A 27,887-nucleotide genomic window follows, 5' to 3' on the forward strand; every position below is an offset into this window, starting at 1 on the left:
GAGGATTTAACATCCATCATGAACAGAGGGAATAATAACAGCTGCCAAAAACATACATCTTAATGCATATACACAAATGATCTTTCAGAAATACTAAGACATCCATTATTGTTTCAATATTGTTAAAATTTAAGCTGCCTTTTAGGCCCGTGTAACCTGTTTGGCTGATGATTCAACGAGCGACTGCAACATTATACCCAGACAAAATTCCTGGTAGCCTCATTCCCCTGCCTTCACACAGGACACTTATCTGCTGTCTGAATCTCAATCGCTGATGAGTCCACTGGCATGACGTAGCGCTCAGCAATCTCTGATCAAGAGTGTTAGTCATATGGTTATTCATGTGCGTATGTGTTTTAGGCATGTACGTGTTCTCTATTGTGCATGTCCTACGCAGTGATGATGTCGTCCTTCTGTTGGATTGTTCTCTGGTCCACCTGTTGGCGCTGTGCCTTGAGCCGCAGCGGGGGTGGAACAGCTTACTCGCTTTCACAGCCAGCACCTCACATCACTTCACAGCTCCTCAGTGGACGAGTCCCCACAGTGGGATTATTTACTGTCAGTACTGTCAGTGGAGATTTTTCTCTTTCACGCTGTGCAGTTTGGAACTTAGTTCTTGAAGTAATCACTCGTCAGAAAAGTGCCATAAAAGTAAAAGTTCACATTTAAAGGGTTTCTTTAAGGTCTGAACTCGTTCTTAAAGTGCTGTGTGAGCACTATGGAAATTAAATATACTTTTACATCTGACCTGACCCACTGGAAATCTCTGACACAGTTGCTTTAGTTTCACGTATGAAAGTTTTCCAAAATAATTGAAGGGGGAAAAAAAGCTACAATTTATTTTAATCAGATAATAGTTTCAGCTCCAGTATAGTAACTAATTCCCTTCCAGCTTTTCCTGCCTCCTCCGTCTCCTCCTGCTCTTATTTTTTTATCCGTCTGTCTGTTTTTGTGCTCTTCCATGCTGCCCTTTTAGCCCTGATAGAAATCATAGTACTTTCCTGAAATAGCATATTGAGTAATGTCTGGTTCTTTTGGGTTGGATCATTTCTCAGTTTTTTTTTTTTTCCTCGCTCTCTGTTTCTTCAAATCCATCCAGTCATCCATTTTCAGAGCCAAAGCCTGCTGTGATTTTTACATCAGCCGCTGCTGGCCAGTGTGTTAAAGCGTAAACAGGTTCTGTGTCAGGCGAGCAGCCAGCCTCAGAAACTCACCGCTGCCACTCCCTTCATTTCTCCTACATCCACAGGCCCTCAAGCCCTTTATTGAATTTTCAATATTAACTCGGAGCAAAGCCCTCTTCTCAAATACTGTACCCGCCGCAGTGCCAGCGTGACTTGAGTATAGTATACTGCGTGTGAATAAAGGGGTGGGGCAGATAGCTGTGAGCCCATTCCACAAAGAAAGGAGGGTCAGCCACCTAATCTGCAGCCAGGCTGTTTACACATGGCTCCCATTTCCCCTAAAAGTATCCATGCTGGCCTCATGGGAACATGGTGCAGTTTGGCCTTAAGGCTTTTTCTGCAAGTGTGCCTATTGCTGCTTCTCACACAAGATTATTTCTTAAGATGCGTGCAGACCGCTTGTGTGGCTATAATTATTTCCTCTAACTGGTAAGCAAAACTAGGTTGAGCTCATCCAGGGATTTACCTTCATAGTGGATGCAAATGGGCAGCTGACACTGGGAAAAGAGGGCATTAAGATAGATAGATAGATAGATAGATAGAGAGATTTATTACAGACTCATAGTCAACATCACATAAAAACAAACACAAAACAATCAATGATTTAAAAAAACAAAAAAACAAGGGCACATAAAAAACCATAAAAAGACTCCTAATCTTTTCGGAGGCAGTCATACCAATGTTTCCAATATACAGATGTACATCTTACTGCACTGTATTTAATGTTAGTCAACAGTATGATAATTCTATTATAGGACTCATTTAGTCGACAGATAAATTTATACATAAGATTCCTTAAAACAGCCATCAAAGAGCTGACATTAGCAGACACAAACAGTTCACTGGCACTGCTCCATCTGGGCTTCTTTAATAAAAGTCTTAATGCATCATTATAAGCCACCTTCAATCTCTGAAGGCTGGCTTTTTTATAAGTGCACCATAAGTGTGCCGTATACAGTGAGGCACAGTATGATCTAAACATGTTCAGTTTAACTTCATCAGAGCAATATCCAAATTTCCGAAATAAAACATTAGCTTGAGCATATAACATTCGAACCTGGCGGTAAATGTCCTCATCATCTGATAAACGGTCTGTCAGCACATGACCAAGATATTTTACTTCATTTGAAATGTTCAATAAAATCCCAGACAACTTAAAAACAGGGAAAACCCTATATTTGTCTTCTTTAGTGCGACATATCATAATTACACTTTTTGATGGATTGAATTTAATATCATGTAGTTCACTGTATACCGAACACACATTAAGCAGCTTCTGAAGACCAGCTGAACTTGGACTAAAAACTACTACATCGTCAGCATACATCAAGTGGTTTACAACTGTACCTCCAACTATACAGCCAGTTCTACACAGATTTAACTGCTTAGAAAGGTCATTCATATAAAAATTGAACAATACAGGGGATAGTATGCTTCCTTGCCTGACTCCATTACTGACGCAGAAGGGTGCAGACACACAGTTGTCCCACTTAACCTGCATGGTTTGATTGGCATACCAATAAGACAGACATCTTACTATATATTTAGGCACACCGGCTTGAGTCATTTTTAGAAATAGTTTTCTGTGGTTTACACGGTCAAAGGCCTTTGTGGCATCTAAGAAACACAGAAAGATCGTAGAGTTCTTGCTATTATAATTACTCAGGATTTCCTTTAGACCATATATGCACAGATCAGTGCCATGTTTAGACTTAAACCCGAATTGATTGTCTGTAGACATCTCTATTTTTTCAAATCTTGGCAAGAGAATTAGTTCAACGGTTTTAGACAGTGTACTTGCAAGAGCAATGGGTCTATAATTATCAGCGCTGCCAACTTTTCCTGCTTTGTCTTTAATCACAGGAGATAGTAAATGGATATAGAAATGCTGTTTTAACCTGTCTGAAGTGAGAGCAGCAGAAACTGTTATTTATATTACTTAGAACAACTTGAATGCAGGTCAAATCAGTCTCACAGTATCCGTATATCAGTTTAAGATTTTTAATGGAATTATTGTTACCTCTCTTGTAGTGTGAATTATCAGACCTCCTGATCAGGTAAAACCAATTTCATTAACAATTGCTCGGCTGCACTGAGGTCCCTGTTAGCTACTTGGCACGTGTAATACCAGGAGCCTGGAAGTGGGTCATTGAAATGGAAAGCAGATGTCAGAATATCAGTTATACCTGTGTTTTTCCTGCCTGCGGTTTAAAAAGTCTATGCAAACATTACATTCAAACATGTGCCCATGCATAGGGAAGTCAAAATAGCATAGTCAAATGATACAACAATTCAAAATTCTCTGTGTCGTATCATTTTTGACAAAGAAAATTTGACATTTTGAGGAGTTGGGAACAAACCCCAAATCTTGCCACTAGGCAGAAATCTCACTAACTCTCCTAGGTTGTTATTGGGGGCGTGCATGCGTCTCTTACATGTGCTTACATCAATGCAATAACACAAAGGCTTTGATGTGTTTGCATCAAGGAGACAATTGGGGGATATTAGTGTGATGTGTGTCATACAAGCACCAACTGTGGTGTTGCTTGAATTTTAACAATTCAGGATTCTTTAAGTCTGTCAACATTATTGTGCTTGCACACTTTTGTCACTTTTGAGCAGTATTTGACGGCATTTTGAAAGGAAATGTGTTAACATATTGTGTTGGTATAAGTAGAGCTAGAATGATTTGTGAGAGCACACAGATCTTTAAAGAGTGTTTGCCGTCATCTGTCATCACTTTCACTGCTTCTCGTAACCACAGAGCTACAACCAGAAGTGAAAGTTAGATGATTGACTTTTTAACTTGCTTACAAGTTCATCATTAATTTGGACAGCAATATTGGGTGAAACTGGGATGTTTTTTCCCCTCGATTCATTCAGTGATATAGAATGAAAGCAGAATCTTTATCTAAACATACACAACAGCCTGATTCAATCATCCTGATGTGGATTTATTACATCCTGCACACGATTTATCTTGTTGCTATTTGACTGCATTTTTGTCTCTCATTCTAATCTGGTAACATTATATCCTTCTCTTTCAGACAAGCGTGGCATCATTAAAAAGTGTGACAGTGTCTGTGTTCATACCATAGTCAGTCTTTTGTTTCTGCTGATGGTGGAACTGTGATAAGATGCAGCATAATTTCTTGTATTTTTTTCACACTGTGAACGATTTTGGATTTTTTATTAATTTTTTTGGCTGCTGGGGATTGAAGAAAGTGAAAAGTCCTTTATGAAAGCCTATTGTTGGAGGAAACTGTGCTGGTAGCTTGGAACCCATTTGATGTGGGCCTGTGGGAGGGTGGATGGGTTATGTGTTGATGGGCTGTGTCTCCTAAAGATAGTCTGGGAGCTGCTGTTTAGCACTAAGCAGGCTTTACGAAGCAGCGGAAAATCCCCTAATGCACAGCCCAGATGTCTGATGGCTGCAGACCGTGAAGAAAACCTCTGTGACAGTACATAAAAGAATGGAGCCGAGGAGAGAAAAGTGGAGTGGAGCAACACTTTGAGCACATTTCTGGTGGGTAGCAGAATAAAAACTGCACTGACATTTGTGAGACCAACTTTCTTACAGTAGCCGGTCTCTGTTAGGCACTAAGAAACAATGACTGTCCTTGAGAGCTGGACAGTTAGACATGACATCACATCCAGTGTTTCCAACAGATTAAGATTTTATTTGTGGTGGGGGAGGGGACGGGGATTTCTAATTGAGTTATTTAATAGTTAAATCCTCTGCAAATATTTTATTTGCCAAGTACTTTGACACATACAACTGAGCAGCTGCTCTCTGTAAAGTCTCTCATCCTCCGGATGAACTCGCCCATCCTGCAGATGTTGGCGGCAGTCTTCATTTTGCTCTGCAGCCTCGGCACATGATCAGCTGTCCACCTGCTGCAGGTTCTGGTTAAAGTGATGCTGAAGGTTGCAGAAGATCTCCAAAGCAGCGTAATGAGTACCGTCACCAGCTGCAGTCTGGCACACGGGAGTTGGATTATGTCTGACCTCTGATCGGGATGTTCTGTGATGAAGCATTTGAACCATATTTAGCTTGTTGGTATTGGTGCATCTTGTAAAACAAGAGTGAGGAAAATTGTCCATTAGTAAATCAGTGGGGGATGTTGCTGTTCTCACAGAAGGCTTTAAGAAAAATACCAAATTTCAAAATGAGACACTAAATATATTTGGGTGCCCATCGATACACTTGGATGTCCTGGACAAGTGTAAATGTGGGAAATAGTATGACAAATCTAGGCCCACAATATTTTCCAAATTAAACAACAGAATTACAACTGCAGATGATCATAGGTCATAGACATAGAGTTTATAATGGAGCAAGTAGACTTTGTTTCCTTTATAGGGGCCATAAGCCTGCTGAGAAATGATACCTCTTATTCATTCAGTCATCTCTTATTCCATCCAAAGGCCTAACTGCCTAAAGTTGTAGCTACTTAAGTGGACTCCATTCAAGTGTCTCATTCTCCCTTAGTTTACCTGCTGTGTTTGAACAGTGAAAGCGAGTGAACGAATCATTAAATTCCTCCAGAAATGTGACTAAAAACAGATATTTTACATATTCAGAAGACTTCCTTTCTTCGACCAAAAGTCCAGAGCATACAGATGTGCTGTGCTATCATCGTAAATGATTAAAAATCTGGCAGCATTAAATGTTTGGCACATTTATCATATTTGCTGGGAAACGAATATGCAGTCATTGGAGTTCAATAATGAGCACTAAGTGCTTCAGGTCTAATTTTTCTGGCAGATGCAGAAAAGCTAAAAAATAAGCAGCAAGTGCCAATATGAGATGTTCCCAGTCTTAGCAGCCTGACAGCCTGCTGCTATGACTGTAAGCACGAGCAGTGATGGTAATGAACTCTGAGATAAAAGTGGAACAGGCACAGATTATCTCTGTACAGTGACCCTGAGAGTCACACCATGATGACAGCACAGACTAACTCAGCCCAGCCTGATGTAGGGCACAGACTTCTGACTTCTTCATTGCAAGTGTATTTAAGCCTCACACATTTTTACCTGCTTCAACTGAACAGAACTGAGCATCATTGTGAGCTGCCTCAGGGTGAGATGGCGAGGGGACTTTTTTACATCATTATTTGAGTCACATTTACCTCCAGAATTCTTTCCTCAGTTTCTTTCCTGTTCTGGGAAGATGGGGAGTGCCTGTTGGTGAGAAAATGTTATAATTTGCTTGCACTCCTCCCCAAGTTAACCATAAAAAAGACCCACCCAAACAAGACTGGAGACAGCGGTTGTGCTCAGCTTTGCTCTGTAATTCACATCTGAGGGTGTGTGCGCAGTAGGACAGTGGGACTGTAGATCTGTGTGTGTGTGTGTGTGTGTGTGTGTGTGTGTGTGTGTGTGTGTGTGTGTGTGTGTGTGTGCGCGCAGTAGGACAGTGGGACTGTAGATCTGTGTGTGTGTGTGTGTCCTGGTATTTACAGGGGCAACAGAATTTCATGATGGAGTGAAAAACATTCGTCAACTTTTGTGTTTATGGGTAAATTTGTGTGTGTATCTGCTCATGTCTCAGTGGGTCAAGGTGGAATGTGGAAGAAGCAGATTTGTACCTGCAGGCCTGTTTGACCTAATGAGGCTAATGAGAAAGCCCCGTCTTCATTTGTAGACCATTGCCTACATGTTGTAATTGTGTACTGTCACCGTGGGGCAGCGTCCTATAATGTTCACATTCACATCGTAGATGTTCAACGCGGGCCCATCAAGCTTCACATACTTGTACTCTAGCTTCACTATAACAGCACTTTGACCAAGCTCAGATGGAATATTGATGAGTGGCACTGTGTGAAATAAAGAGGGATTAAATACTGATAAATACTAAAATCTTTGCTTCATTTTCATCATTTTATCAACCAAACAAATACGAGTTCAGAAAGTTACAAAGGAGTCCGTGTCAAGTTTTAGTGCCATGTACTGTATACTGGGGTATCATCGGGATAAAACTGATAGGCAATATTATGTTAAATATAAATTTATGAAGATTTATGGGTGCATATGTTTTATTTAACCTACAGAGGAAACATTGATGTTAATCTTCAACACTGGCTGTTTTTTAGTGCTGGTGCTGAGGTGCGGTGCAGACGGTGGCTTATAAGAAACATTTTATCATCACATGATCACATTGATATAATACGTGTCACTGATTATTGTGGCCACAGTAATCAGACTAACAGTTCAGTGTAAAATCAGGCCATGCAATAATCATCAGAGAACTCACAATTTCGCATTGCTGGTATGATCATCCTACTCCCTTTTTCTCTTCGGCCCTTCTCCACCTCCTCTTTCTCTTTTTTTTCTGCCTGATTCGCTCCTGTTTCGTGGAAGGAGGGGTCCATTTGGAAGGAGATCACACGACTGCAGGTCAGACCAGTTTAGACACACTTCCTTTCACAGCTGGACAGACAGAAAGATGATGGGAGGAAATGGGAGAGGATGGAAAGGAAGTCACATTATTACACCTGCAGATTTATGGGCTATCAAAGTGTCTCTTTAATCCTCTATTTAAATTTTTATCTAAAATATGAGTCACTGTTTTGAAAAACAGGCAGATGACCTGACAGGCTTCAGTGCACCTATAAATAGTATTTCTGGGAGGCTATTATGGCCCATAAGGTTCTCTAATCTCAGTCCTGTGTGTCATTTAAATCCTCCTAAATGAGAGTGGAACAGATGGATCAGCCAACCCTTTATGTCAGCTGACACGCTCCAACTGACTCTCCTCTCCTCTCCTCTCCTCTCCTCTCCTCTCCTCAGAGGTACTGTAGAAATAAACATGACCAGTAGATGCTATTTATAAACCCAGGTGGGGAAAACAGATCTCCCGTGGGCCTTTTGCTGAATAAGCCCTCCTTCTGTGTCAGTTCTCGCTTTGCAACTTCACAGTGAATCATGAGGATGTTGAATGATGTGATTACTCTTTGTTTGTGTAGTGAGTAATGTTTTGCTATTGGGCAGGAACATGAAAACCACAGTGCCAGTGGTGTTATGCATTTCTCTGTGGTGTTTGCTCAAATCAAGATTCTGCTTCCAGTCATGGTTTAAACTAAACAGGAAGTCTGTTACACATTTGCAAAAACTCAGTTACATTTTAACTACCCGTCTCTTGTGCTTGGAAAAGTGATGAAAATTACTTACTTGTTCTTTCTGACAAGGAAGCGAAGTGGTTACACTCCACCAGACTGACAGAAACACACTTTGTTGAGTGCTGCAGTTGGTTACCTCATTTGTGTTATACAGCTCAGGTGCTCTGATTAGCTTAGAGTGGAAGGTTTGTGTTAAAATGCAAAAATCTCCTAAAATCAATCATCTTTCCTGCCAACAGAGTTGGGCGGCTTTAAAGAGAAAGATGTATTTATCAGCTTGTTGTTCCCTCAAAAATAATAAGCATTGTTTTCTGTTGTCTACTATAACTTCAAACCTCAGATTATTATTATGCATCATTACCGCACCGTCTCTCTCTCCTTACTGAGCGCGAGCTGGAGCTGCAGAGTGAGTCAGATGGTGTAATGAGCAGAGAGCTGCAAACACTGACAGGTTTACTGAAGGAATACTTCATGTCTTAAGTATATATTATAACAAATGACCTTGATATACATAATGTCTAATCATATATCTTGAAATCATATTGAAAAGATTGAGATGTTGCCGAGCTTTACCTGCCACCTTGTTTGTAATGAGGTCATCTCATGAGGTTTATTGCTGTGATGTCATTTGACTGATGGTGTGTGTGTGTGTGTGTGTGTGTGTGTGTGTGTGTGTGTGTGTGTGTGTGTGTGTGTGTGTGTGTGTGTGTATACAGTATCAGTCAGGATTTTGGACACCCTCTGAGTCTGCATAAAGTGACACATTTTCTGGAAATATGATCAGTGTAGTAATTCCAGATTCAGTAACCTGATACTGGGGTCATTTTTTTTTTTTTTTTTTTTTTGACAAAACCAGGAAATTAAATACTGTGAAATTTCATCAGTTTTAGTCCCAAACCAGCAATTCAAATAATGAGGTGAAAAATGAGCGACGACCTCATTTTTCCTTATTTTCACTTTTAATGCAGAATTAAAAACTGTTACCTGAGTGGACGTTTGAGGCTTGTTGTATAAAGCGAGCTGCCGCAGACATCCTGGTAAAATATCCACATTTACAGCAGGAATAAATGTGTTTCCATCCTGGTACAAAACCAATCTTGGTTTCTATACCTAACCACCACCCCACCCCACAACCCACCCAGATAGTGTGTGAAAGCAGCTTGCTAACCACAGTGATGACACTCCACCTTCTGGTTCAAATGAGGTCACTTCTGGCTCCAAACAAAACAGGAGATCAGAAAGCAAAGGGTGGTGTCATTGTGACCTCTTCCTCCTTTATTACACCGTCTGCTGTGGAAAACAACAGACTCTCTGCTCCACCAGCATAGTTCATAAAGTCTAATACAGTGTATGAAATACCTGCACATCTCCTCTTTATGGTGGGAGACCCTGTCGCCTCCCATCTGGGTGTACCCGGCCGGGCTCTCCGACACACCCCTCCCGTCTTGTAAAGTATTGTCCAGCAGAAACTACTGCACATGTGAGTTAAGTGGGCAGCTCGCTGTGCCGACCCATGCAGGGGGAGATGGAGGGCCCGTTTCAGACAAGACCTCCAATTGACATCTGAACAATGGAGCAGGCACACAGCAGCCTCCTGACTGAGGACGGGGAGGGCACAATAGGTCTTTTACTGTAGCACCAGGGGAGGAGTAGCCCGCATGTTAGCTTAGCTACTTGGAGACATTATTGTGAACCTGACCATTCAGTGTGCACGCACATGTGACTCATGGTTGTTTTAATATTTTTTTTGATGTTTAAACGTCAGCTTTTCTTTTGTGCTCTTAGCGTAATTGAAACGTAAAGGGTAAATACTTTAGAACATATTGATGGGCAATATTTGACACCGATTTTTGAATATTTTTGGATTCATTAGGGGCACGGAGCAGCTCTCCTTCAGTTTTCTTTAATTAGATTTACTGTCTAATTTACTGTAATTTATGCCATCATTATTGGCGATGTACTCTAGAGGCTGAAATGTCTGCGCTTAAGGCTTCATATTGATTGATTGAACTTTGATTTTGCTTGGATGCAGCATCCAAAGTCAGCTGCTCTTTAGAGGAGAATTTGATCTTAATATTTTCTTTATCTAACCTTGCTTTGGTCATGCTAATGTGAACGTGTGTGTTTATGTTTAACGTTCTTAGAATATTCAGTGCTTGTGTTTTGTCATTGAGTCTAGAGATATGACCATAAACCAGTATTTGGTTTATGTTTCTGCAGGACATTGTGATGGAAGATAAATCTAATCTGATGGAAACGTTTCCTTCTTTAAAAAAAAAAAAAAAAAGGAGCAGATTTTTTGCATTAAAAGGATGTTTTATGATTAGCTTGAACCCAAATGTCACACAGAGGCCATTTTGGAGCAGATAAAATGATTGAAAGGGCCCAGGCTCATCTCCTTTTAAATCTGGTGATGAACAAAATGAGTGTTATGGACACCAAGCAGCTGTTTCACCCATAACAACTGCTTAACCTTTTCATCGTCTGACTCAGCAGTCATCATATACTTTTAGGGTTGTTTGCGAATGCAGCAGCAAAGTTTTGGCAGCTGTGAAGAAAGGAACCATTCTTCTGAGGAGAGAAACTGGCATCCCAGTCCACTCTGGAGAGGAAGGAAGTCAGGCAGGCGGCCTCAGGCAGAGCGAGGAAGCCAGGGGAGTGAGAGAGAGATTGTGTAGGTGAAAGAAAAGGGCACAGAAAGGTAGCCAGAGGTACAGGAACTTCAACAAGTTTGATTTATATGTTTGACAGCTAATTTTATATATCCATCCAGCCACAAAGGCATCAGTGAGTTAGGTCAGTGGTTCATCCAAAGGGTGTGGGAGGGTGATGAGGGATCCTCTGGGGGGGGGTGGGGGGGGGTGCCTTCTCTTGTACACTGGGACATTGTCATGTTGAAACAGGAAAGGGCGAAACACAAATTCTTGACACATTTTGAAGCACCTTTTTGTCTAAAATATCATCACATGCAGTAGAATTCCCACAAAAACTGATGCTGTCACATATAAAAAAGGTTCAGTTTATTGCAAACATGTAGAAAGTCATTTAGGAAAAATAGAAAAACATGCTATACAAAAATAAAGTTTACAGAACACGTATTTAAACGCAACCCTTCTCCATAAGTCCTCAGTTATTATTATCCAGCTTCCTTATTGATATAAACCTCCCTAACAGCAGATGCATCAGTCAAAGCAGGATCTAACACTTGGCACCTGGAACATGATATTGTAACATGCAAGAGTAAACTTTGGACAGATGGGACGCCTCGAGTCGGTGGCACAGCTTCTTTATATTTCAGCATCATATAAACAGTTTTTTTCCTGCTGGCTAATGTTTAGCTAGAGATAAAGCACAGGTGTACAGCAGTGATGAAGCACAGGTGTAATCAGATCTTACTGCTGTGAGATTATAGTTTATCCAGTTATATGGGGTAATTTTTGCAGGAAAATACATTTTGAACAAATTCTTTTACTGAAAAAAAAAAAACTTTATTAATCTTATGACATCAGTCTTTGCATGGTTGTGTGTTCTTTCCTTACTTTGATTATCATGATACTGTACAAAACCCCCACTTTTCTTTCTCTTTAGGTTTGAGAAGGGGAGAATCTACACCTACATCGGGGAGGTGGTGGTGTCTGTGAACCCTTATCGTGCCACGAACATATACGGCCGGGACATCATAGAACAGTACAAGGGCCGCGAGCTCTACGAGAGGCCGCCCCACCTGTTTGCCATCGCTGACGCTGCTTACAAAGCCATGAAGCGGCGGAACAAAGACACGTGTATTGTTATCTCAGGTATCACGGGACGCTCCCCTGCAGGGGCCACACAAAACGCACAATTACATCCTCAAAGGTTTTGTACTCTGTACCTTCCACGTTCTCTTCTGATGGCTTAGATGCTTTCTGTCCTCAGTTCAGCTGAAAGTGATGAAAAGCAAGCCACCGTTAAGTTTTTCTAAAATAAGTGTTTCATGTGGTCACGAGCAGCCTGACTGCAGAGAGGATGAAGCACCACTCGGTGGTCAGAGAGGGGAAATGAGACCCTCGGATCCTGAGATCCTGCCAGAGCAGGCGTGTATTTTGAGCTAATGTTGTCAGTAAAAGAATAAAATAATTATGTTGCAATGAAAAATTTTTGTGCATAACATGGATCTGAAATTCGGGGATTGTTTATGGGTCTTGGTCAGCAGTTTGAACATTTAAACATGTATCTGTTAAAAATATTCAGCTTTTTAAACCGCTTGAATTCTGTTGGTTAAATTTGCAGAGCATGCAAGCCACCACAAAATTATAGACACCAGCATGATTTATGGTTATTTAAAAAAATTTTTCTTTTTTTTTTGTTTATGTGCTTGTTTCAGGGGAAAGTGGAGCAGGAAAAACAGAAGCCAGCAAGTATATAATGCAGTACATTGCTGCTATTACCAATCCTAATCAGAGGGCTGAAGTTGAAAGGTGAGCAGCTGTTTTGGACGCTGTTAGGACATAAACACGTGATGAACATTACCAAAAAAGGAGTTGTTTTGTTTGTCCGCTTCAGAGAAAGTTCACTGCAAAGTTTGTGGCATACTTTACATATATTTTGATTATATTTGGTACACATATATTAATAGGTGTGAATGGAGTCACAGCTTTCTGGAATTGTAAACAAATATTCCAGATTTCTGAGAAAATAAAACTTTATTCTTCGTGTCAGGCAGTGCAGTGACGACTGCTGCAGATCTTCTTGCAGGTTTTGTAGCTATAAATGAATCAGAGGCTTTTAGATCACAGTGAGATATAGTTACAGCTCAGCTGGCTCAGGCAAAGCCGCTGATAATTGTGTAGGTGTGAGCAGTTCCTGTACATACAGAAGTTGTTTCATCACATTACAGTGTGATTTTATTTCAGTCTCTTAAAATCATTGCGATAATGAGAAGAAAGAGCAGCTTTGATGTAAAATCCATCAAATGTAGGTCAAAGGAAATGGCTGGAAAGGCTTCAAGGTGACTGCAGAGTGCTGATAAAACGTTTGAACACTGAGCAACAGATGATATCTGCAAACGTGCGTACACTGAACACATTATGCACAGATATTTATGAAATGCCCATAAAAATCTGTGTTTATATTTTAAATATAGAAAATAACAAATCATAGATTTTTGTTTTTAGACAAAAACCTTTTAATGTTCACAACAGACTTTTAATTTTAGGCTTAATGCATTTGAAGGGAGTTATTTCATGTTACTGCACACTCTCCAGGCATGAAACCGATTTGAACCTAGATGGAGGGAACAGTAAACCACAAGACAGTCCTGTTGGTGTGTCCTTATCTCATATGACAAGGTGAAAGAATCAGAAACAGGATTTATGCATCATTTATAGTGTTATACTCAGGGGTTACAGTGGGCCTGAATGCTCCAGTGTGGTGTTTCTGGTGCAGATGTCCTTAAGTTGTGTGCACACTATTCCAGCATCTAGCTTGCACTACAGTAGAGGAGCAAGTATAAAGGAAGTAATGCTTTAAAATGGCAGTGATTTCAAATGCAACGTTTCTGACAGCTCAACAAAAATCGGCAAACGCACAAACTTTAGGTGTGCAGTTTGGACCACAGTGTGTCTGCGAGCTACAGGTTCAGCTGCTGTATTTCTCAGAGTGAGAGAGGCGTTCACTCAGAGATGGAGAAAGATGGAAGAAAGAGGACAGGAGAGGAAGCTCAGGTTAGATTTAAAGAGAAGGACTGCTCAGGGAGTTCAATTAAAGCTTACATAATGTCCTCATTAAGTTTAGTTTGTTAATCAGATCTTGGATCTATACCTGATGCTGAAGTCGTTTTTTTTTTCATATTGTGAAACTTCCTGCAGAACAAACTGAAGCATTCTATAAACTTTATTCAAAGTTTGCATGAAAACGCTCAGCGGTTTCATGCAGGCTGGAGAGGTTAGTTTGCAGTGCTGTGGTGACTGTACGGAGCAGCTGGGGTGTTCATGGTCAGTGTGAGATTATATTATATTATTATTATTTCAGTTTTATAGGGTTGGAAATCAGCACGGTGGTTAGCACTGCTGCCTCACAGTTAGAATACCATCTTGAAGGCCTGGGTTCGATTCCACCTTGGCCCAGGCCCCTCCCTCTCTCTCTGTGGAGTTTGCGTGTTCTCCCCGTGTCTGCGTGCGTTTCCTCCGGGTACTCCGGTTTCCTCCCACAGTCCAAAGACATGCACTACTGGGGTTAGGTTAATTGGAAACTCTAAATTGCCCATAGGTGTGAATGTGAGTGTGGATGTTGTCTGTCTCTCTGTGTTGGGATAGGCTTCAGCCTGGAGCCCCCCCACGACCCTGAACAGGATAAGCAGAAGTGAATGGATGGATGGAAATCTGATGGCTCATGTAACCAATCACAGCCTGTACACAAAGAAAATATAGTGGAGCTCACAATAGAAATTCTTTTCCCAAAGCTGCACCATCACTAATACCGAGCTTCACATTTTCCCACCTGCCAAATCCCACTTTAACCCCTGACTATATTCATTTTTCCGTTTAGCTGTGGAGGTAGTCGCCTATCTACAGTGTACAGCCCTTAATCCCTTTGTTTATATCTGATTGTTTTCTACATAAGATGTTACAGCTGTGTGAATTCATTTGAATGAGATTTTAGGTTGACGTGAAGTGTGTATTCGCTTGTATTAATATTTTTATTAGTATAATATGAGGCTCCGATAGCTTGTCCTCCAATGAGCTACATTTTACTTTTATTCTATGGATACATTTCAGAGCCTTTTTCACTTTTACTTCACTAAATAAGTTGAATCAGTACTTTTACTAGAATATTACCTGTACTTCTACTTAAGTGAGGAATGTCTGTATTTTTGCCACCTCTGACACACACACACTAACATACATATTAGTTTCACTGTAATCAGCCACTTGACCTTTGATATCATGATGTCATCCCACAGAGTGAAAAACATGCTGCTGAAATCAAACTGTGTGTTGGAGGCTTTCGGGAATGCCAAGACCAATCGGAATGACAACTCCAGCCGCTTTGGCAAATACATGGACATCAATTTTGACTTCAAGGGAGATCCCATCGGAGGCCATATTAACAACTACCTGCTGGAGAAGGTACGCATCCCATTGTTCACTGATTAATAGTTGGAAGTTTGCCAAAGTATTTGTTGTATGAAGCATCTTGAAGAACTTGCCTTCTGTGGGTTTAGATGGAATTCCAGAGTGACATCCTAACCTATCCTGTACCAGTTACTGTTAAATATTTGCTGTTATACAGCAGAGTCATGCATTCATAGTACAAACCTTTTTATTTTTTTATTTTATTGAAGTGGCTTTAAATCTTATGTGACACCTTTTTTTTGTTATTTTCCAAACAGTCCAGGGTAATTTTCCAGCAGGAAGGTGAGAGGAGCTTTCACTCATTCTACCAGGTAAATGCGTGCGCAGGTGTGCGCACCTGCATGTAATCATTGGCTTTGTTTGTTAAAGATTCCCTGTGGAGTTTTAGACCTTTGGTCCCTGTTGTTGCTTCTCATGCATGCACATATGTATTCACATGATGGTATTGTATGTATTCATGTGTCACGTGAATGCAGTAGTGCAACAATAAACACTGCTGTGTGCATGCAGTGAAGACTGCAAGCTAGTGAACACTGATGAAAACAGTCAGCTCTGCGAAAAGGTTAGTTGGACCTCAAAGATGGGCAGAACATTTTGCAGACAAATCTGGATGAAAACGGGAAAACAGTTTGTTTATTTTTAGGTAAGTTCCAGAGGGTCTCTTTTTTTAGTATGCAAAGTACCGAGCTCAGCAGCAGCATTCTGAATCCTTGCAGCATTTCTGACTCATCCACAGACCTTTTGTTCCTCTGTGTAGGAGGATGGTAAGTGGAGTTGGTTTGGATGTTGAGTTTATTTATTAGGATTCCCAAAAGCTGGAACACAAACCACAGCGAGTCTTCCTGGGACCCATATTAAAAAAAAAACACCAACACATTTCACAGCAGCATTAACATTACACTAACAATAAACACAGAAAGGAAATAGAACAAAAATTAGTTTGAGGATGAGGTAAATCCAAGTCCCCAGAAGTCTGCTGTGTTATATGATGAAGCTGGTACTTATAAGTTTATCACAAAATAAATGTGGCATAGATTTCTGTGTGCATAAATAACAAAAGACATGCTTTTAATTTATCATCAGCAGTAAGCATCTCACACATATTAGGACGGTAGGAGCGTGCTGTTTTTCAGCAGCACATGACCAAATTAATGCTCAAATGTGACAGAACAAGTGAGGGGACAACATCAGTCAGCACAAAGGTGGGAACGTGCTGAGCATTTCCTTGAGACCGTAATGCCCTTCGCCATCTTGGAGACGATATAATTCATGTGATCAGACCACCAAGTTAAAGAATTATTAAATTTAACACCCAATAATTTAATTTTGCAAACCTCTTCAAATGATCCCATCTCTAAATGCAGGTTCACCGCTGCTGCATTAACCAGAACGTTCCTACTTCTGAATACTTTGCATTTAGTTTTGGCGACTCATTTGGTAATATTAGGTATGAAAAATGTAAAATCTCTTTTAGTTCTTCTATTTTTGGTGATGCACAAAATAAAGTTGGATCATCAGCCTATACATGAACATGTCAGCAGTATTAACAGCATACTGATAAAACTGCACCTAAACCACTCCTTTGTGGAACACCACAAGATATTTTTACTCCCAGAAAAGCTGCCAATAAAAAATCTCCCAGAACGATAACTTAAGAGCTGTGTCTGAAAAACCATAACATCTGAGTTTAAAATACTTTGGTCAGTGACATCAAAAGCTGCAGTAATTTCTTGTCTTCTATATCTACTAACCATTGATCCATCATGTACACTAAGGCATCATATCATCTCAAAAAGCTTGCTAAGCACAGAGAGTATACTAATATGTTTCCAGTTAGGGTCTAATTTTGGATACGTCTCAAAGCTCAGGAAGAGTTCCACTCAATAAAATCTGATAAAGAGTGTAAGATCATGGAAGGTTTTTTTTCTAAATGCTTTAAATTCATAAAAGATTAGCATGCTAATAGCTCGGGCTGCAGCACACGTGGTATATGTGAGTAAACATGTCAAAGGTTTCAACCAATACCTTGAAAAGTAACAAAGTCTGCCTTTTTCTCTTTGATCCTTCACTAGCTGCTCAGAGGAGCTCCAGATTCACTTTTACGCTCGCTTCACATTCAGAAGGACCCAACAGCGTACAACTACATCAAAGTTGGAGGCCAGCTTAAGGTAGTCTGGGCAATTGACATAGATTGTAATTTACATATGAACTTTGTTGTGCTTTTGTTCTTCTAAATGAAACCATTAAAATGTGTTTATAGGACTTGGAAAGCATGGAAGCATGACAGGCATTTTGTTTGCACTGGGATGAAGACAGTCAAGCACATGACTTGCAGATGTGTTTTTCCCTCACCACAGTTTACAAGCTTTTTGAAACAAACCATGGAAAAAAAAAAATCACTGATTAATAATTCAGAGCCACTGTGCGTTACATTTACTGTGGTCTCTTGAGATATGTTTTAATTTAGACTTCTGCTGCATGTTGCCATCTTTGCATGAGCTTAATGAGTAGGAACAAAAGAGAAGGAACAAAACCACTTGACAGCAACAAGTTGCCTGACGTCATGGAACAAAACAACACCGAACAGCTGAGGTGGCGGTTTGCATGCTATGCGCCTCAGTGACTCCTATTTCTATAGCAAAACATCTCAGCTCAGCGCACGTTTGATATTTAATTAACAAGTGATATCCTGACTGGATTAATTGGAAGAAAAAAATGAGACTAAACAAAAACATTGTACACCAACATCTATGTGTCACTGCAACATTTAGAGGGATAGATGTGCTGATTATTTCCTGTTTCCTTCCAGTTATTTGTTTTGATTCACCTCCAGCGTCTCTTCTTTCTCTCCAGTCTTGCATCAATGATGGCGCCGATTTCAAAGCTGTGTCTGATGCCATGAAAGTGATCGGCTTCACAGGGGACGAGATTCAGACTGTTTATAAGATCCTGGCCACCATCCTGCATCTGGTAATCCGGTCTGCCTGTTTGTTATGCCAGCTGTGTCCCAATGTAGCAACTCTTATTATTCATGCTTGAGACCAAAGAGAAGAATGATACACCCGGCCACAACACTAAAGCCACCTGTTTAAATAATGTGTGGTTCCCAACCCTGCCACCAAAACTGCTCTGACACTTTGGGACAAGGACATGGGGCCTCTGGGGTTGGTGGGGGATTGTTTCAATCCATCCATCCATTCTCTTCCTCTTATCCTGTTCAGGGTCGCGGGGGGGGGCCTGGAGCCTATCCCAGCTGACATAGGGCGAGAGGCAGGGTACACCTTGTACAGGTCGCCAGCCTGTCACAGGGCTAACACAGAGAGACAGACAACCATTCACACCTATGGGAAATTTAGAGTGACCAATTAACCTAACTCCACTAACTGCATGTCTTTGGACTGTTGGGGGAAACCCACGCAGACATGGGGAGAACATGCAAACTCCACACAGCGAGAGGCCTAGACCAAGGTGGAATCGAACCCAGGCCTTCTAGATGTTATTCCAGCTGTGAGGCAGCAGTGCTAACCACCACACCACCGTGCTGCCCGATTGTTTCAGGCCTGTGGGTTAAATGTGGGCCTTTGTCAATAAGGACTGTTGCAGTGCATCTTTAAGGTGCTTGATCAGGATTTGGAGGGAAAGTCTGGGCTTTTATGGTGGTCCTAAATAACATCCTGAGCAGTGTAGTGGGGTCTTCAGTCAGGGAGGGGTGCGTAAGGTCTAGAACAGTACACTATGGATGGTATGTGAGCCAGACATGAATACAAGGACCCACATTTCCCCTGATGATTGCTTTGGACAAGATGATCAGTTATTTATTGCACCTGTCAGTGGTTTTACTGATGTGGCTGATTTGTTTAAGGTGGATGAGAACTGTTTATTTTTGTAACTATATATTGTGTTTGCTGCATAATAAGATCACATTTACACTTTTAAAGGTGTTGTTTATATTCTCCATATGCTGAATGTACGATGAAGCTGAGGTTTGTATATTAAATGCAGAGCTGCAGGCAGCATACCTCAGTTAAGACCCTGCTTTCAGTCTCCATGCTAGCTTCCATTTTAGTCTACAGACATAAAAAATCTTTGCATCTCACTCCTGACAAGAAAGAAATTAATTGCATTCCTCAAAATGTGGAACCTTTCCTTTCGTGAGAGGCAGTAAATACTAAGCCATCGTCTCTGTCCAATATTTTAGGGAAACTTGACGTTCGGAGTGGACGGTGATGTGACCCTGATAGAGAACACAAAGCTGGTCTCTGTGATCAAGGACTTGCTGTCCACCAAGGAGGAAAATGTGGAGAAGGCGCTGCTTTACCGCACGGTAGCCACAGGCCGGGACGTCATCGAGAAACAGCACACGGCACAAGAGGCCAGCTACGGGCGGGACGCGCTAGCCAAGGTTATTGCTATGAAGGCTTCGCTCATGGTGGCCTGTGAGCCAGCACTGCACAGGAGACACCAAGCATGGGTCTGCTGATGCCTGTGGGGTTGTGACATTTTGCTCAGTGTGTGGCAATCTTTTTACTGCTATTTACACCGATTCACGCTTGCATGAGTCACAGTGTTATGACTGTATGTGGGCAATTTCAGGATCAGCACTGTGGGCTGTGAACAAGTCTGACTCACTCATATTTTGACACTTAACTTCTGTAACTGTTAATTGTGCACTGGGTGATCCTGTGCCCGTGAGCAAGGTGCTTGCTCACCAGCAAGCGGCCAAGAAGTTCAAAACAACCCTCTTACCTTTGAGATGTTGTCATCCACAGGCGATGTATGAGCGCTTGTTCTGCTGGATCGTGGGTCGCATCAATGACATTATTGAGGTGAAAAACTACGACGCCAGAGTCCACGGAAAAAACACCGTCATCGGGGTTCTGGACATCTACGGCTTTGAGATATTCCAGAACAACAGGTTTGGATGAGAGAGAATAATCCCTAAAATACATGATTATAAATTATTAGCTGTAAGACACAACAAGGACACAGCTCTCAGTTTACACTTATTAATGTATGTTTGCATTGATAAGCAGATATTTACATTTAATCTCATTGTTCTTTGTTCTGTAGCTTTGAACAGTTCTGCATCAACTACTGTAATGAAAAGCTGCAGCAGCTCTTCATCCAACTGGTGTTAAAGCAGGAACAGGAGGAGTATCAGAGGGAGGGCATCCCCTGGAAGCATGTGAGTGGACTTTTCAGTGCATGTGATTATTGTCATGTTTTAGTTTTTATTTAAGATCCTGCCATACATGTTTTTATGGTATCTCATATGTCTGCTTGCATGTTTTCATTTTAACATGGTTTCTTTTATTCCTTTGTGTGCTTTTATTAGATCGATTACTTCAATAACCAGATCATTGTGGACTTGGTTGAGCAGCAGCATAAGGGCATCTTCGCTGTGCTGGATGAAGCCTGCATGAATGTGGGCAAAGTCACCGATGAGGTTTTTCTACAAGGACTCAATGTCAAGCTGGCCAAGCACGCCCACTACACCAGCCGCAAGGTAGGAAAAATGAAGTGCATGTTTTTAACTGTGCTGCTGTTCACAGCAGTTTCCTCCTCTTTAACTGGGTCAAAAGTCTGACTGCCGACTGGCTTTCTGGCCATGTTTAATGGTCTGAAACTGCTCTGAGATCTTTATCTCACATTAGTACCCTTTATACTGCTAGTACCCACAATTCTGCAGTTGTGGGATATTTAGCTAATGTTAGAACAACAGCTTATACCCTCTGTCTCATTGTGCTGCAGCAATCAGTGAATGAATACTTAATTATTTGAGCCATTTAAATATGGGATTGAAAAGAAGCTGGCTGCAGCCTTCATCTCAATGCAGAACATATTAACATGGAATATTTCTGCAGGGCAGTTTTAGCAAAGATTTTTTTTTGCATAAGTTGCTGCCATCTAAAACAAATTTTGTCTTTAAAACTAGACGCCTATCAGCAAAAAAAAAAAAAAATCAAGCCCACTGTGAACTTTGTGTGATGCATTGTGTGGCTATAGTAACCTGAGAACAGCAGAGGGCAGATTACTGTGTGCAGTAGCGATTAGTGCTCAGGGAAGAGACTGAACATGATCCTGTTAGCTTTAACAATCAGGCAGGCTTACAGTCTAATTCACTCTAATGGTCTGTGCAGGCTGCTAGACAAAACATAAGCCAATTTAATTTGTAAACATCCATAATTTCTCTGTGGGATCAGGTGGCTTAGAATGAAGTTTAGGTGACTTGCTATCACTGATGTGGGTTGTGTGTATTTAGCCTCTTTTTAGTGCTGTTTAACATGTAAAATGCTGTTTGGGGTAGATGATAATTAGCGTTCAAATCACAGCAGTGTTTTCCTTTGGATGGCTGCAGTTTTCTGTGTGGACACAAGGGGGCATCAGCTGTCAGCAAAAGAGCTTGTTTGGAGTCTGACTCAACACTTTGCACAAGTGATGTCACTGGCAGCCAATGGGAGTTTGTGGAGCTGGTGCTTTGCTGTGTTGGAATAAGTGGTGGAGGATGCGTATTTACAAATTTATGAGGAGAGGCATGCAGAGAAAAAGAGAGACGGAGAGAAGGGGAGGGTGAGACAGTGAAAATGGATGATGACAGGTGGCAGGCAAACATCTTTGTATATGTCTGGGCAGCAAACTGTGGATCAAAATACTTAAAGCAACAGGCTACAAAGTAAGTCACTGTGTCAGAACTATTCAAAGGCTGCACAGTCCCATGTGGTAGGCAGTGAACCCTGCAGATACTGTTATAGTCCAAAATGAATGACATGCACAGTGATATAGAAACTGTGAATAAAGCCAGGCTGAGTAAAGATCATGTAAAGATTGTACATTGACTTGTGAACCTTCCTTTCTTCTTCTTGGAGTCAATATCCCCTCTGCCATCACTCTTCTGCAGCTCTCTGACCTCCTCCTCCTGTTGGCTTTGAAAAGCATGTGAAATAGTGGGTTTGAATGTAAAGTGACCCAGCTGTTACTGCCTGGAACCAATATCAGCATGAATCAATATTATCCAGAGATCCTTTCTTCCTGCACTGTGTGGACTGTACTGTACAGTTTGCCGGCTGGCAGGATTACCATAATGAGTGAATTGTCAGGGCCTTTAGTAGCTCTTCGGGGCATTTGGGGGGAGTAGATGGTGTGTATTACCATTTAGATGAACATTTTTTCCAAAAGTTAATTTGTCCAGAGAGATGAACTTTCAGTGTAACATTTATCTGAAATACAAAACCAGCAGTTGAATCAAATGTGCTGCTTATTACAACAGCATGAAAATGGTTAGACTTACTGTAAATGCAGTAAGCTGCTGTCTCCTCCTTTTCAAGACATGTAAACACTGATGTTCCATAAAACCCTTTACAGTCTGGTTGTAAGCAGCCCCCTCTGTGTTCCTGTGCCTTTCACTTGCCCCCAGTTTGATGTTCCCAATAGAAAAAAGCAAAAATATTGAGATGAAAGTGTGACAAGATGTGGGTCTTCTTCTTGGTCGAAGCTTTATCTGGATCTGCCTTTATGAGTTATTTTCTACCTGCTATCCTGAATAGATCTGTTTGCCTGGACTCAGTAGACATAAACATAAATAGAAGTAGATGTATTTGCTGCATATCAATCAGTTTTATTTTAGGATTTCAGTTTAAAACGATGAGGCTCAGTGACTCATTCAGTTTTGACTGCAGTGGAGGCTTCACAGCTAATTTGGTGCTGACAGTTGCTGGAGCTGTCGGATGGATGGATGCCTGTGCCGTATCAAACTGTTATTATAGCATAAAATTACATCTCTGACATGCACACACTTAAACCTGAAGTATTAAACACCAGTGCTGTCCTGAAATCATAAGACAGATTAGTTTTCAGTTTTTAGGTCACGTGTCGTTTAGATAGTTGAGCTTTGATTTTTCATTCATTTCGGCAAACTGCAGCCACACCGCTGACTCCACTGACGTGATGTTTGACACGGCGAGCCCACAGTTGTTTTTCAGGTTGTTCCTCCTGCTGCTAGAAATAATGGATCAATCCTAGAAGGATTCTGATGAAAGTAGAAAAAAAAAAAAAAAACCTGAATCAATGAGAATTTGGTCAGATGAGAGCACATCAACCAGCTGACCCTGAGACTGTAGCTCTGCTAATGTGTGTCTTGTCCCTCAGGTGTGGAATGATAGATTTTCTTATTAATCGAAAGGAAACAAGTTGAATAGACTCAGAAGTTGAATAGAGCTTTGACATTGCTGACACAGGGTCACTGGAAAACGTGTACTATTATGTACTGTATATTAGTGTGACCCAAAATAGACATCCTAACCTACATTCATTTGCAAATTGGGTCTTGGGAAAGTTTTAAAATCTTCAAGGCTTTGAGGGTACAAAGAGAACACGAGCTCTGCACACCAACAGAAGCACTCTCACCTCAGGTCTCACTTCTCAAGTTGGCAGGATGAAAGTGTGAAGATGTAGAGAGAGGGAGAAAGAGAGGAGAGGAGAGGGAAAGCGAGGTGCAATGTGAGAGACTGGGAATTTAATGTGAGGGGAAGTGAGATGTGCACAAAGGAATACAGAGAAGTGAAAGGGGTGAGGCATGCAGAACAGTTTGAAAACAAGAACCAGGTATTGTTGTCCACTCCCATCAAACTAAATTAGTTTCCATGAGCAGAGAGGTGCATCTCCCAGCAACAAAAGACCAGAGAAAGCCAGACATTTTCACAGGAGCTAGTGGAGACTAAAATGGCTCAAAGGTTTTGATAACCAACCACGCTGCGACTTCCAGAGCTGAATAATGATGCTGGCTGCAGTTCCTTGAATGGCCACTTGAGGCTGGCTCCAGGAAATACCTTTCGGATTAACTGATATGTAACATGCTGTGCAGGATAGCTCGTCCATGAAGTTTGTGCTCCAGTTTTGATGGGTGGAAGTCAGCAGCTGTGTCTGTGATGCACCCATACCAAAGAGTCTATGGATGCAGCTTGCTAACCAAGCTGCTAGCCTTAGCTGATCTTTTAGGGCTCCACACTCTCTTCAAAATATGGTAACTTCTGGCTCCAAATGAACCAGATGCACAGACTGTGCCAAGGCTTCAAAACGATGGAGAACACCTGAGTGGCTGAGACCATCTTTCATATGCAGTCTGTAATCGTAAGAAGAGAAAAACTTCTAAAATGATACTTGTGAGTGTTTACTGGGTGTGTTTTTGCCTGTTTTCAAAATGAAGATATCAGCTGTTGCTTTATAAAGCAAAGGTCCAAGGTGAGCTCAGCAAGTCTGTTTCCCTGAAGGATATGAATGTATTTATGTGTGTTATATAACTACACCACCACAACTGATTCGAACGGACTTAAACCGCATTCATGATGCAGTCAGAGTGTGGGCTTTCAGCTTCAATTCATGCCCATCTACTTTCACATGTTCAAAAGTAAGTGGACAAACCAACATCATTTTACATGTAAGCTTATTTTTATCTCTTGGATGCAGAACCTTTGCTGTCAGTGAACCCACGGGCCTCACCAAATGCTGAATTTCATCCCACTGAGATGCTTTGCCAGGCACTGATTGGTGCTGCTTGTATGTGGTGGTTTGTGCATTAAGTTTAGTCTTCAGTAAGTAAAAGGCACGCTCAGCTGGACTGAAGTCAGGAGGCTGAGGCGTCAGTTTCTTTGCTGTTAGCAGCTCTTAGGTCTCTTTATGTTTTTGGGCATGAAGGATGAGACTGTGAAGTTCAGTCCTATCAGTTGTGCATCTCTGTGCTGAATCAGAGCAGTCAGTTTAGCTCTTTATACTTCAAAATCCATCCTGCTGCTTCTGCAGTCACATCATCGCCTACCTTTCATTCACAATGGACGTGGTTCATTTTAACTGTGGCAGTGTGCAGAAGGAAAATTAAAAACTGTTGCTGTCCACATGCTTATAGACCTGACAGTATGTACATGATGCTATAATATGAGTGTGGAGCGTTTATCGGGTTTACAGTCAGATCTGCACCCCCCCACCCCAATGCACGTGATCTCCAGTTTGCAAACAGTGAAATCTTCCAGTTTGAGTAGATGAGATTTTACTGGCTATAACCATCTACACAGTCTGTGTGTGCATATAACACCTAGAAATGAATGCATAAGTCCTCCTTTCCAGAAGGTTATGTAGTTGTCTGTACTGCATTATGCAGAAAGGTGCAGTTCAGTTATTCTGGTTACTGTCAAAGTAACAGAAGGACCTGTCAGTGTAACCCAGTGTCATTCATTAGAACCATAAATCACAGACATCATAATGATCCTAAATTACAAAAGTGCTACACTGTAAAATTAAAAAGTATCTCCAGTTTGAAGTAAAACATCATGATGGAAGGCTTATTGTAGGGCTGCTGTGTAAAGGTCCATTTCCTTTCACTTGTTACACTGAGTGTATAGGAAATTTAAGCTATTTCTGCTTCAGTTTCCAGCAGCTGTATGACAGCATTACAGCCAAGAGCTGATGAGATAGAAAGGAGATACGCAGAGGAAGAGACAGAGTCAGAGATCAATTCCAGGAAATGTTCACGTAACACGATCTGCGGCGTGTCTACCATAATGTTCTCACTCAGCTTCCAGGACTGAATGATGCTACACTGTTGTCTGCCTGCAGCTCATAAAGTCTGACGCACAAATGCGAACACTCTGCAGTGTTCATTCACTCACTGCATGCTACATGTGGACATTCAATCTGACATATAGTTGTCAAAGTAAGATGAGAGAAAGTTCCTAAACTGTTCCTCCACATCCCAGCATGTCATGCTGCTTTGGAGTCTGCTGATGTGAAATTCCTTTTACTTGCTTCCAGGCTTCTCAGCCTCGTTATGAATTAATCAGGCAGTTTTGATGCATGGGAGCTGCGGGCGTGTTTACAGAGAATTCTCACCTAAAGGGAAGTGCGTGAATCTGATGCGAGTGATACTTCACTCAGATTTTTGCTTGTGCTTTGCTGCAGTAAAATCCGTCCGTCTCCAGTTGTTTTCTATCAGGTTGCGTTTGCTCGACTCGACGCTTTAATCGTACTGAAGTCTAACTTGTTGACTCATTGCTAACAAACTCTGTAGCTGTTTACTTAATTTTTGTCTCATTGCACCACAACCAGCGCGACTTGTGATAGCATTATTCTTTAAATATTTCTTATCCATTCTAGTCTGCCCTTAATATGTTCATAGGCTCACACTGACCTTGATTCCAAACCTGAAAAGATGACAGACCACAAACTGTAGTCGTATATTTTTAAACTATAGACGAGCTGTAAAATTAGTTCAGAGTGGTAGTTTATTGAATGTTATGTCTTCAATGTCTACCACAGATTTGGATTCTAACTGTAGGCAGGTTGCATGTATATGAGCATGCTATCTTAAAGTATTTAATATATTCCATTTATACCTGGACACCTCCAAGGTGAGTGTCCCAGGCATGTTCTACTGGGAGGAGGACACAGAGCACACTGGACAGATCGCATCTCTCTACTGGCTTGGAAACATGTTGGTGTCCCCCTGGAAGAGCTGGACGAGGTGATCGGGGAGAGGATGGATTGATAGATGAGTTCTGTTAATAAGTTTCTTCCCAATGCAGATATTTTATTTGCACAAATATTTTTTGCTTTTGATCCGTTTTTTAAACGGTTAAACAATCAGCTGCCTCCCCAGTAAGTCTCTCATCCTGGGACTCTTGACTCCACTGTCTTCGATTGAAGCTGCTTATTGTAGCTGCTGATGAGCTCAGCATTAATTAATTAGACCCTGCAGCTCACAGCAGATCGCCAGAGAAGAAGAGGATCTGGTATTACCAGCTGCAGTCAAAGCGGTGGAGATGGAGACTGAATGACTTCAAGGACACCACAAAAGTGACCTGGAGAGTGGCTGATTGTTAGCACAAGATGACCTTTCAAAATAAGAGCAGTAAATGAATTTCTGATGTGAGAGAACGATGGTTAGTGCTACATAACTTGGAATAACGTCTACTTGCATCTTCCATTTTTGTCTGATTTTGTTTGCAGCTCCTAAGTGGTGAAAAAATTCTGATAGATTTCCAGCAGGAGGCGCTGTGCTTTGGGCTGCTTAAAGCAGACAGCTTAGAGAAGTCAGAATATTATTTTACTGGATTCATTAAATAGAATGACATAATATTTTTTAGTCTAAAGTTGGCTAAAGCAGCCACGTGTTTCATAGCATTTTAAAATAAAACACTCCTCATTGTTTTCTCCTCTCCTGTTACTGTGATCTTCCCAGGAAGGTTTTCCACATTTAATTACTGACAAATTAGCCTCTTCTTCTTCTTTATAATAGCTTTTAAATCTTTTATTTCACTTTATATATTTAACTTTTCTCTCATCTGCCTCCACTTTAAACCTTTCACATAGATCACAGCATCTGAGCAGGTGCTGTGTACAGGTGCAGCATGCTAATGGGATGTGTATTAGTGTATGTGTGTTTTCTGCCTTCTGCCACATGTATGAGTGCACATGGGGGGTTG

At 41.2% G+C, this 27,887-nt stretch overlaps 1 protein-coding gene across 1 annotated transcript in view; it reads left to right on the top strand.

The window, feature by feature from the left end:
* Positions 1-27,887, top strand: part of myo1d (myosin 1D) — a 113,452-nt gene that overhangs the window by 7,619 nt on the left and 77,946 nt on the right. The window contains exons 2-11 of the mRNA XM_030754862.1: positions 11,894-12,102; positions 12,669-12,762; positions 15,246-15,411; positions 15,675-15,728; positions 17,490-17,585; positions 18,271-18,387; positions 19,616-19,819; positions 20,187-20,332; positions 20,488-20,602; positions 20,753-20,923. Of these exons, the coding sequence (XP_030610722.1) occupies positions 11,894-12,102; positions 12,669-12,762; positions 15,246-15,411; positions 15,675-15,728; positions 17,490-17,585; positions 18,271-18,387; positions 19,616-19,819; positions 20,187-20,332; positions 20,488-20,602; positions 20,753-20,923 (1,372 nt within the window). The remainder of the gene's footprint in view (positions 1-11,893; positions 12,103-12,668; positions 12,763-15,245; positions 15,412-15,674; positions 15,729-17,489; positions 17,586-18,270; positions 18,388-19,615; positions 19,820-20,186; positions 20,333-20,487; positions 20,603-20,752; positions 20,924-27,887) is intronic.

The sequence above is a fragment of the Archocentrus centrarchus genome, chromosome 19 (genome assembly GCF_007364275.1).
Source record: "Archocentrus centrarchus isolate MPI-CPG fArcCen1 chromosome 19, fArcCen1, whole genome shotgun sequence".
Lineage (NCBI taxonomy): Eukaryota > Metazoa > Chordata > Actinopteri > Cichliformes > Cichlidae > Archocentrus > Archocentrus centrarchus.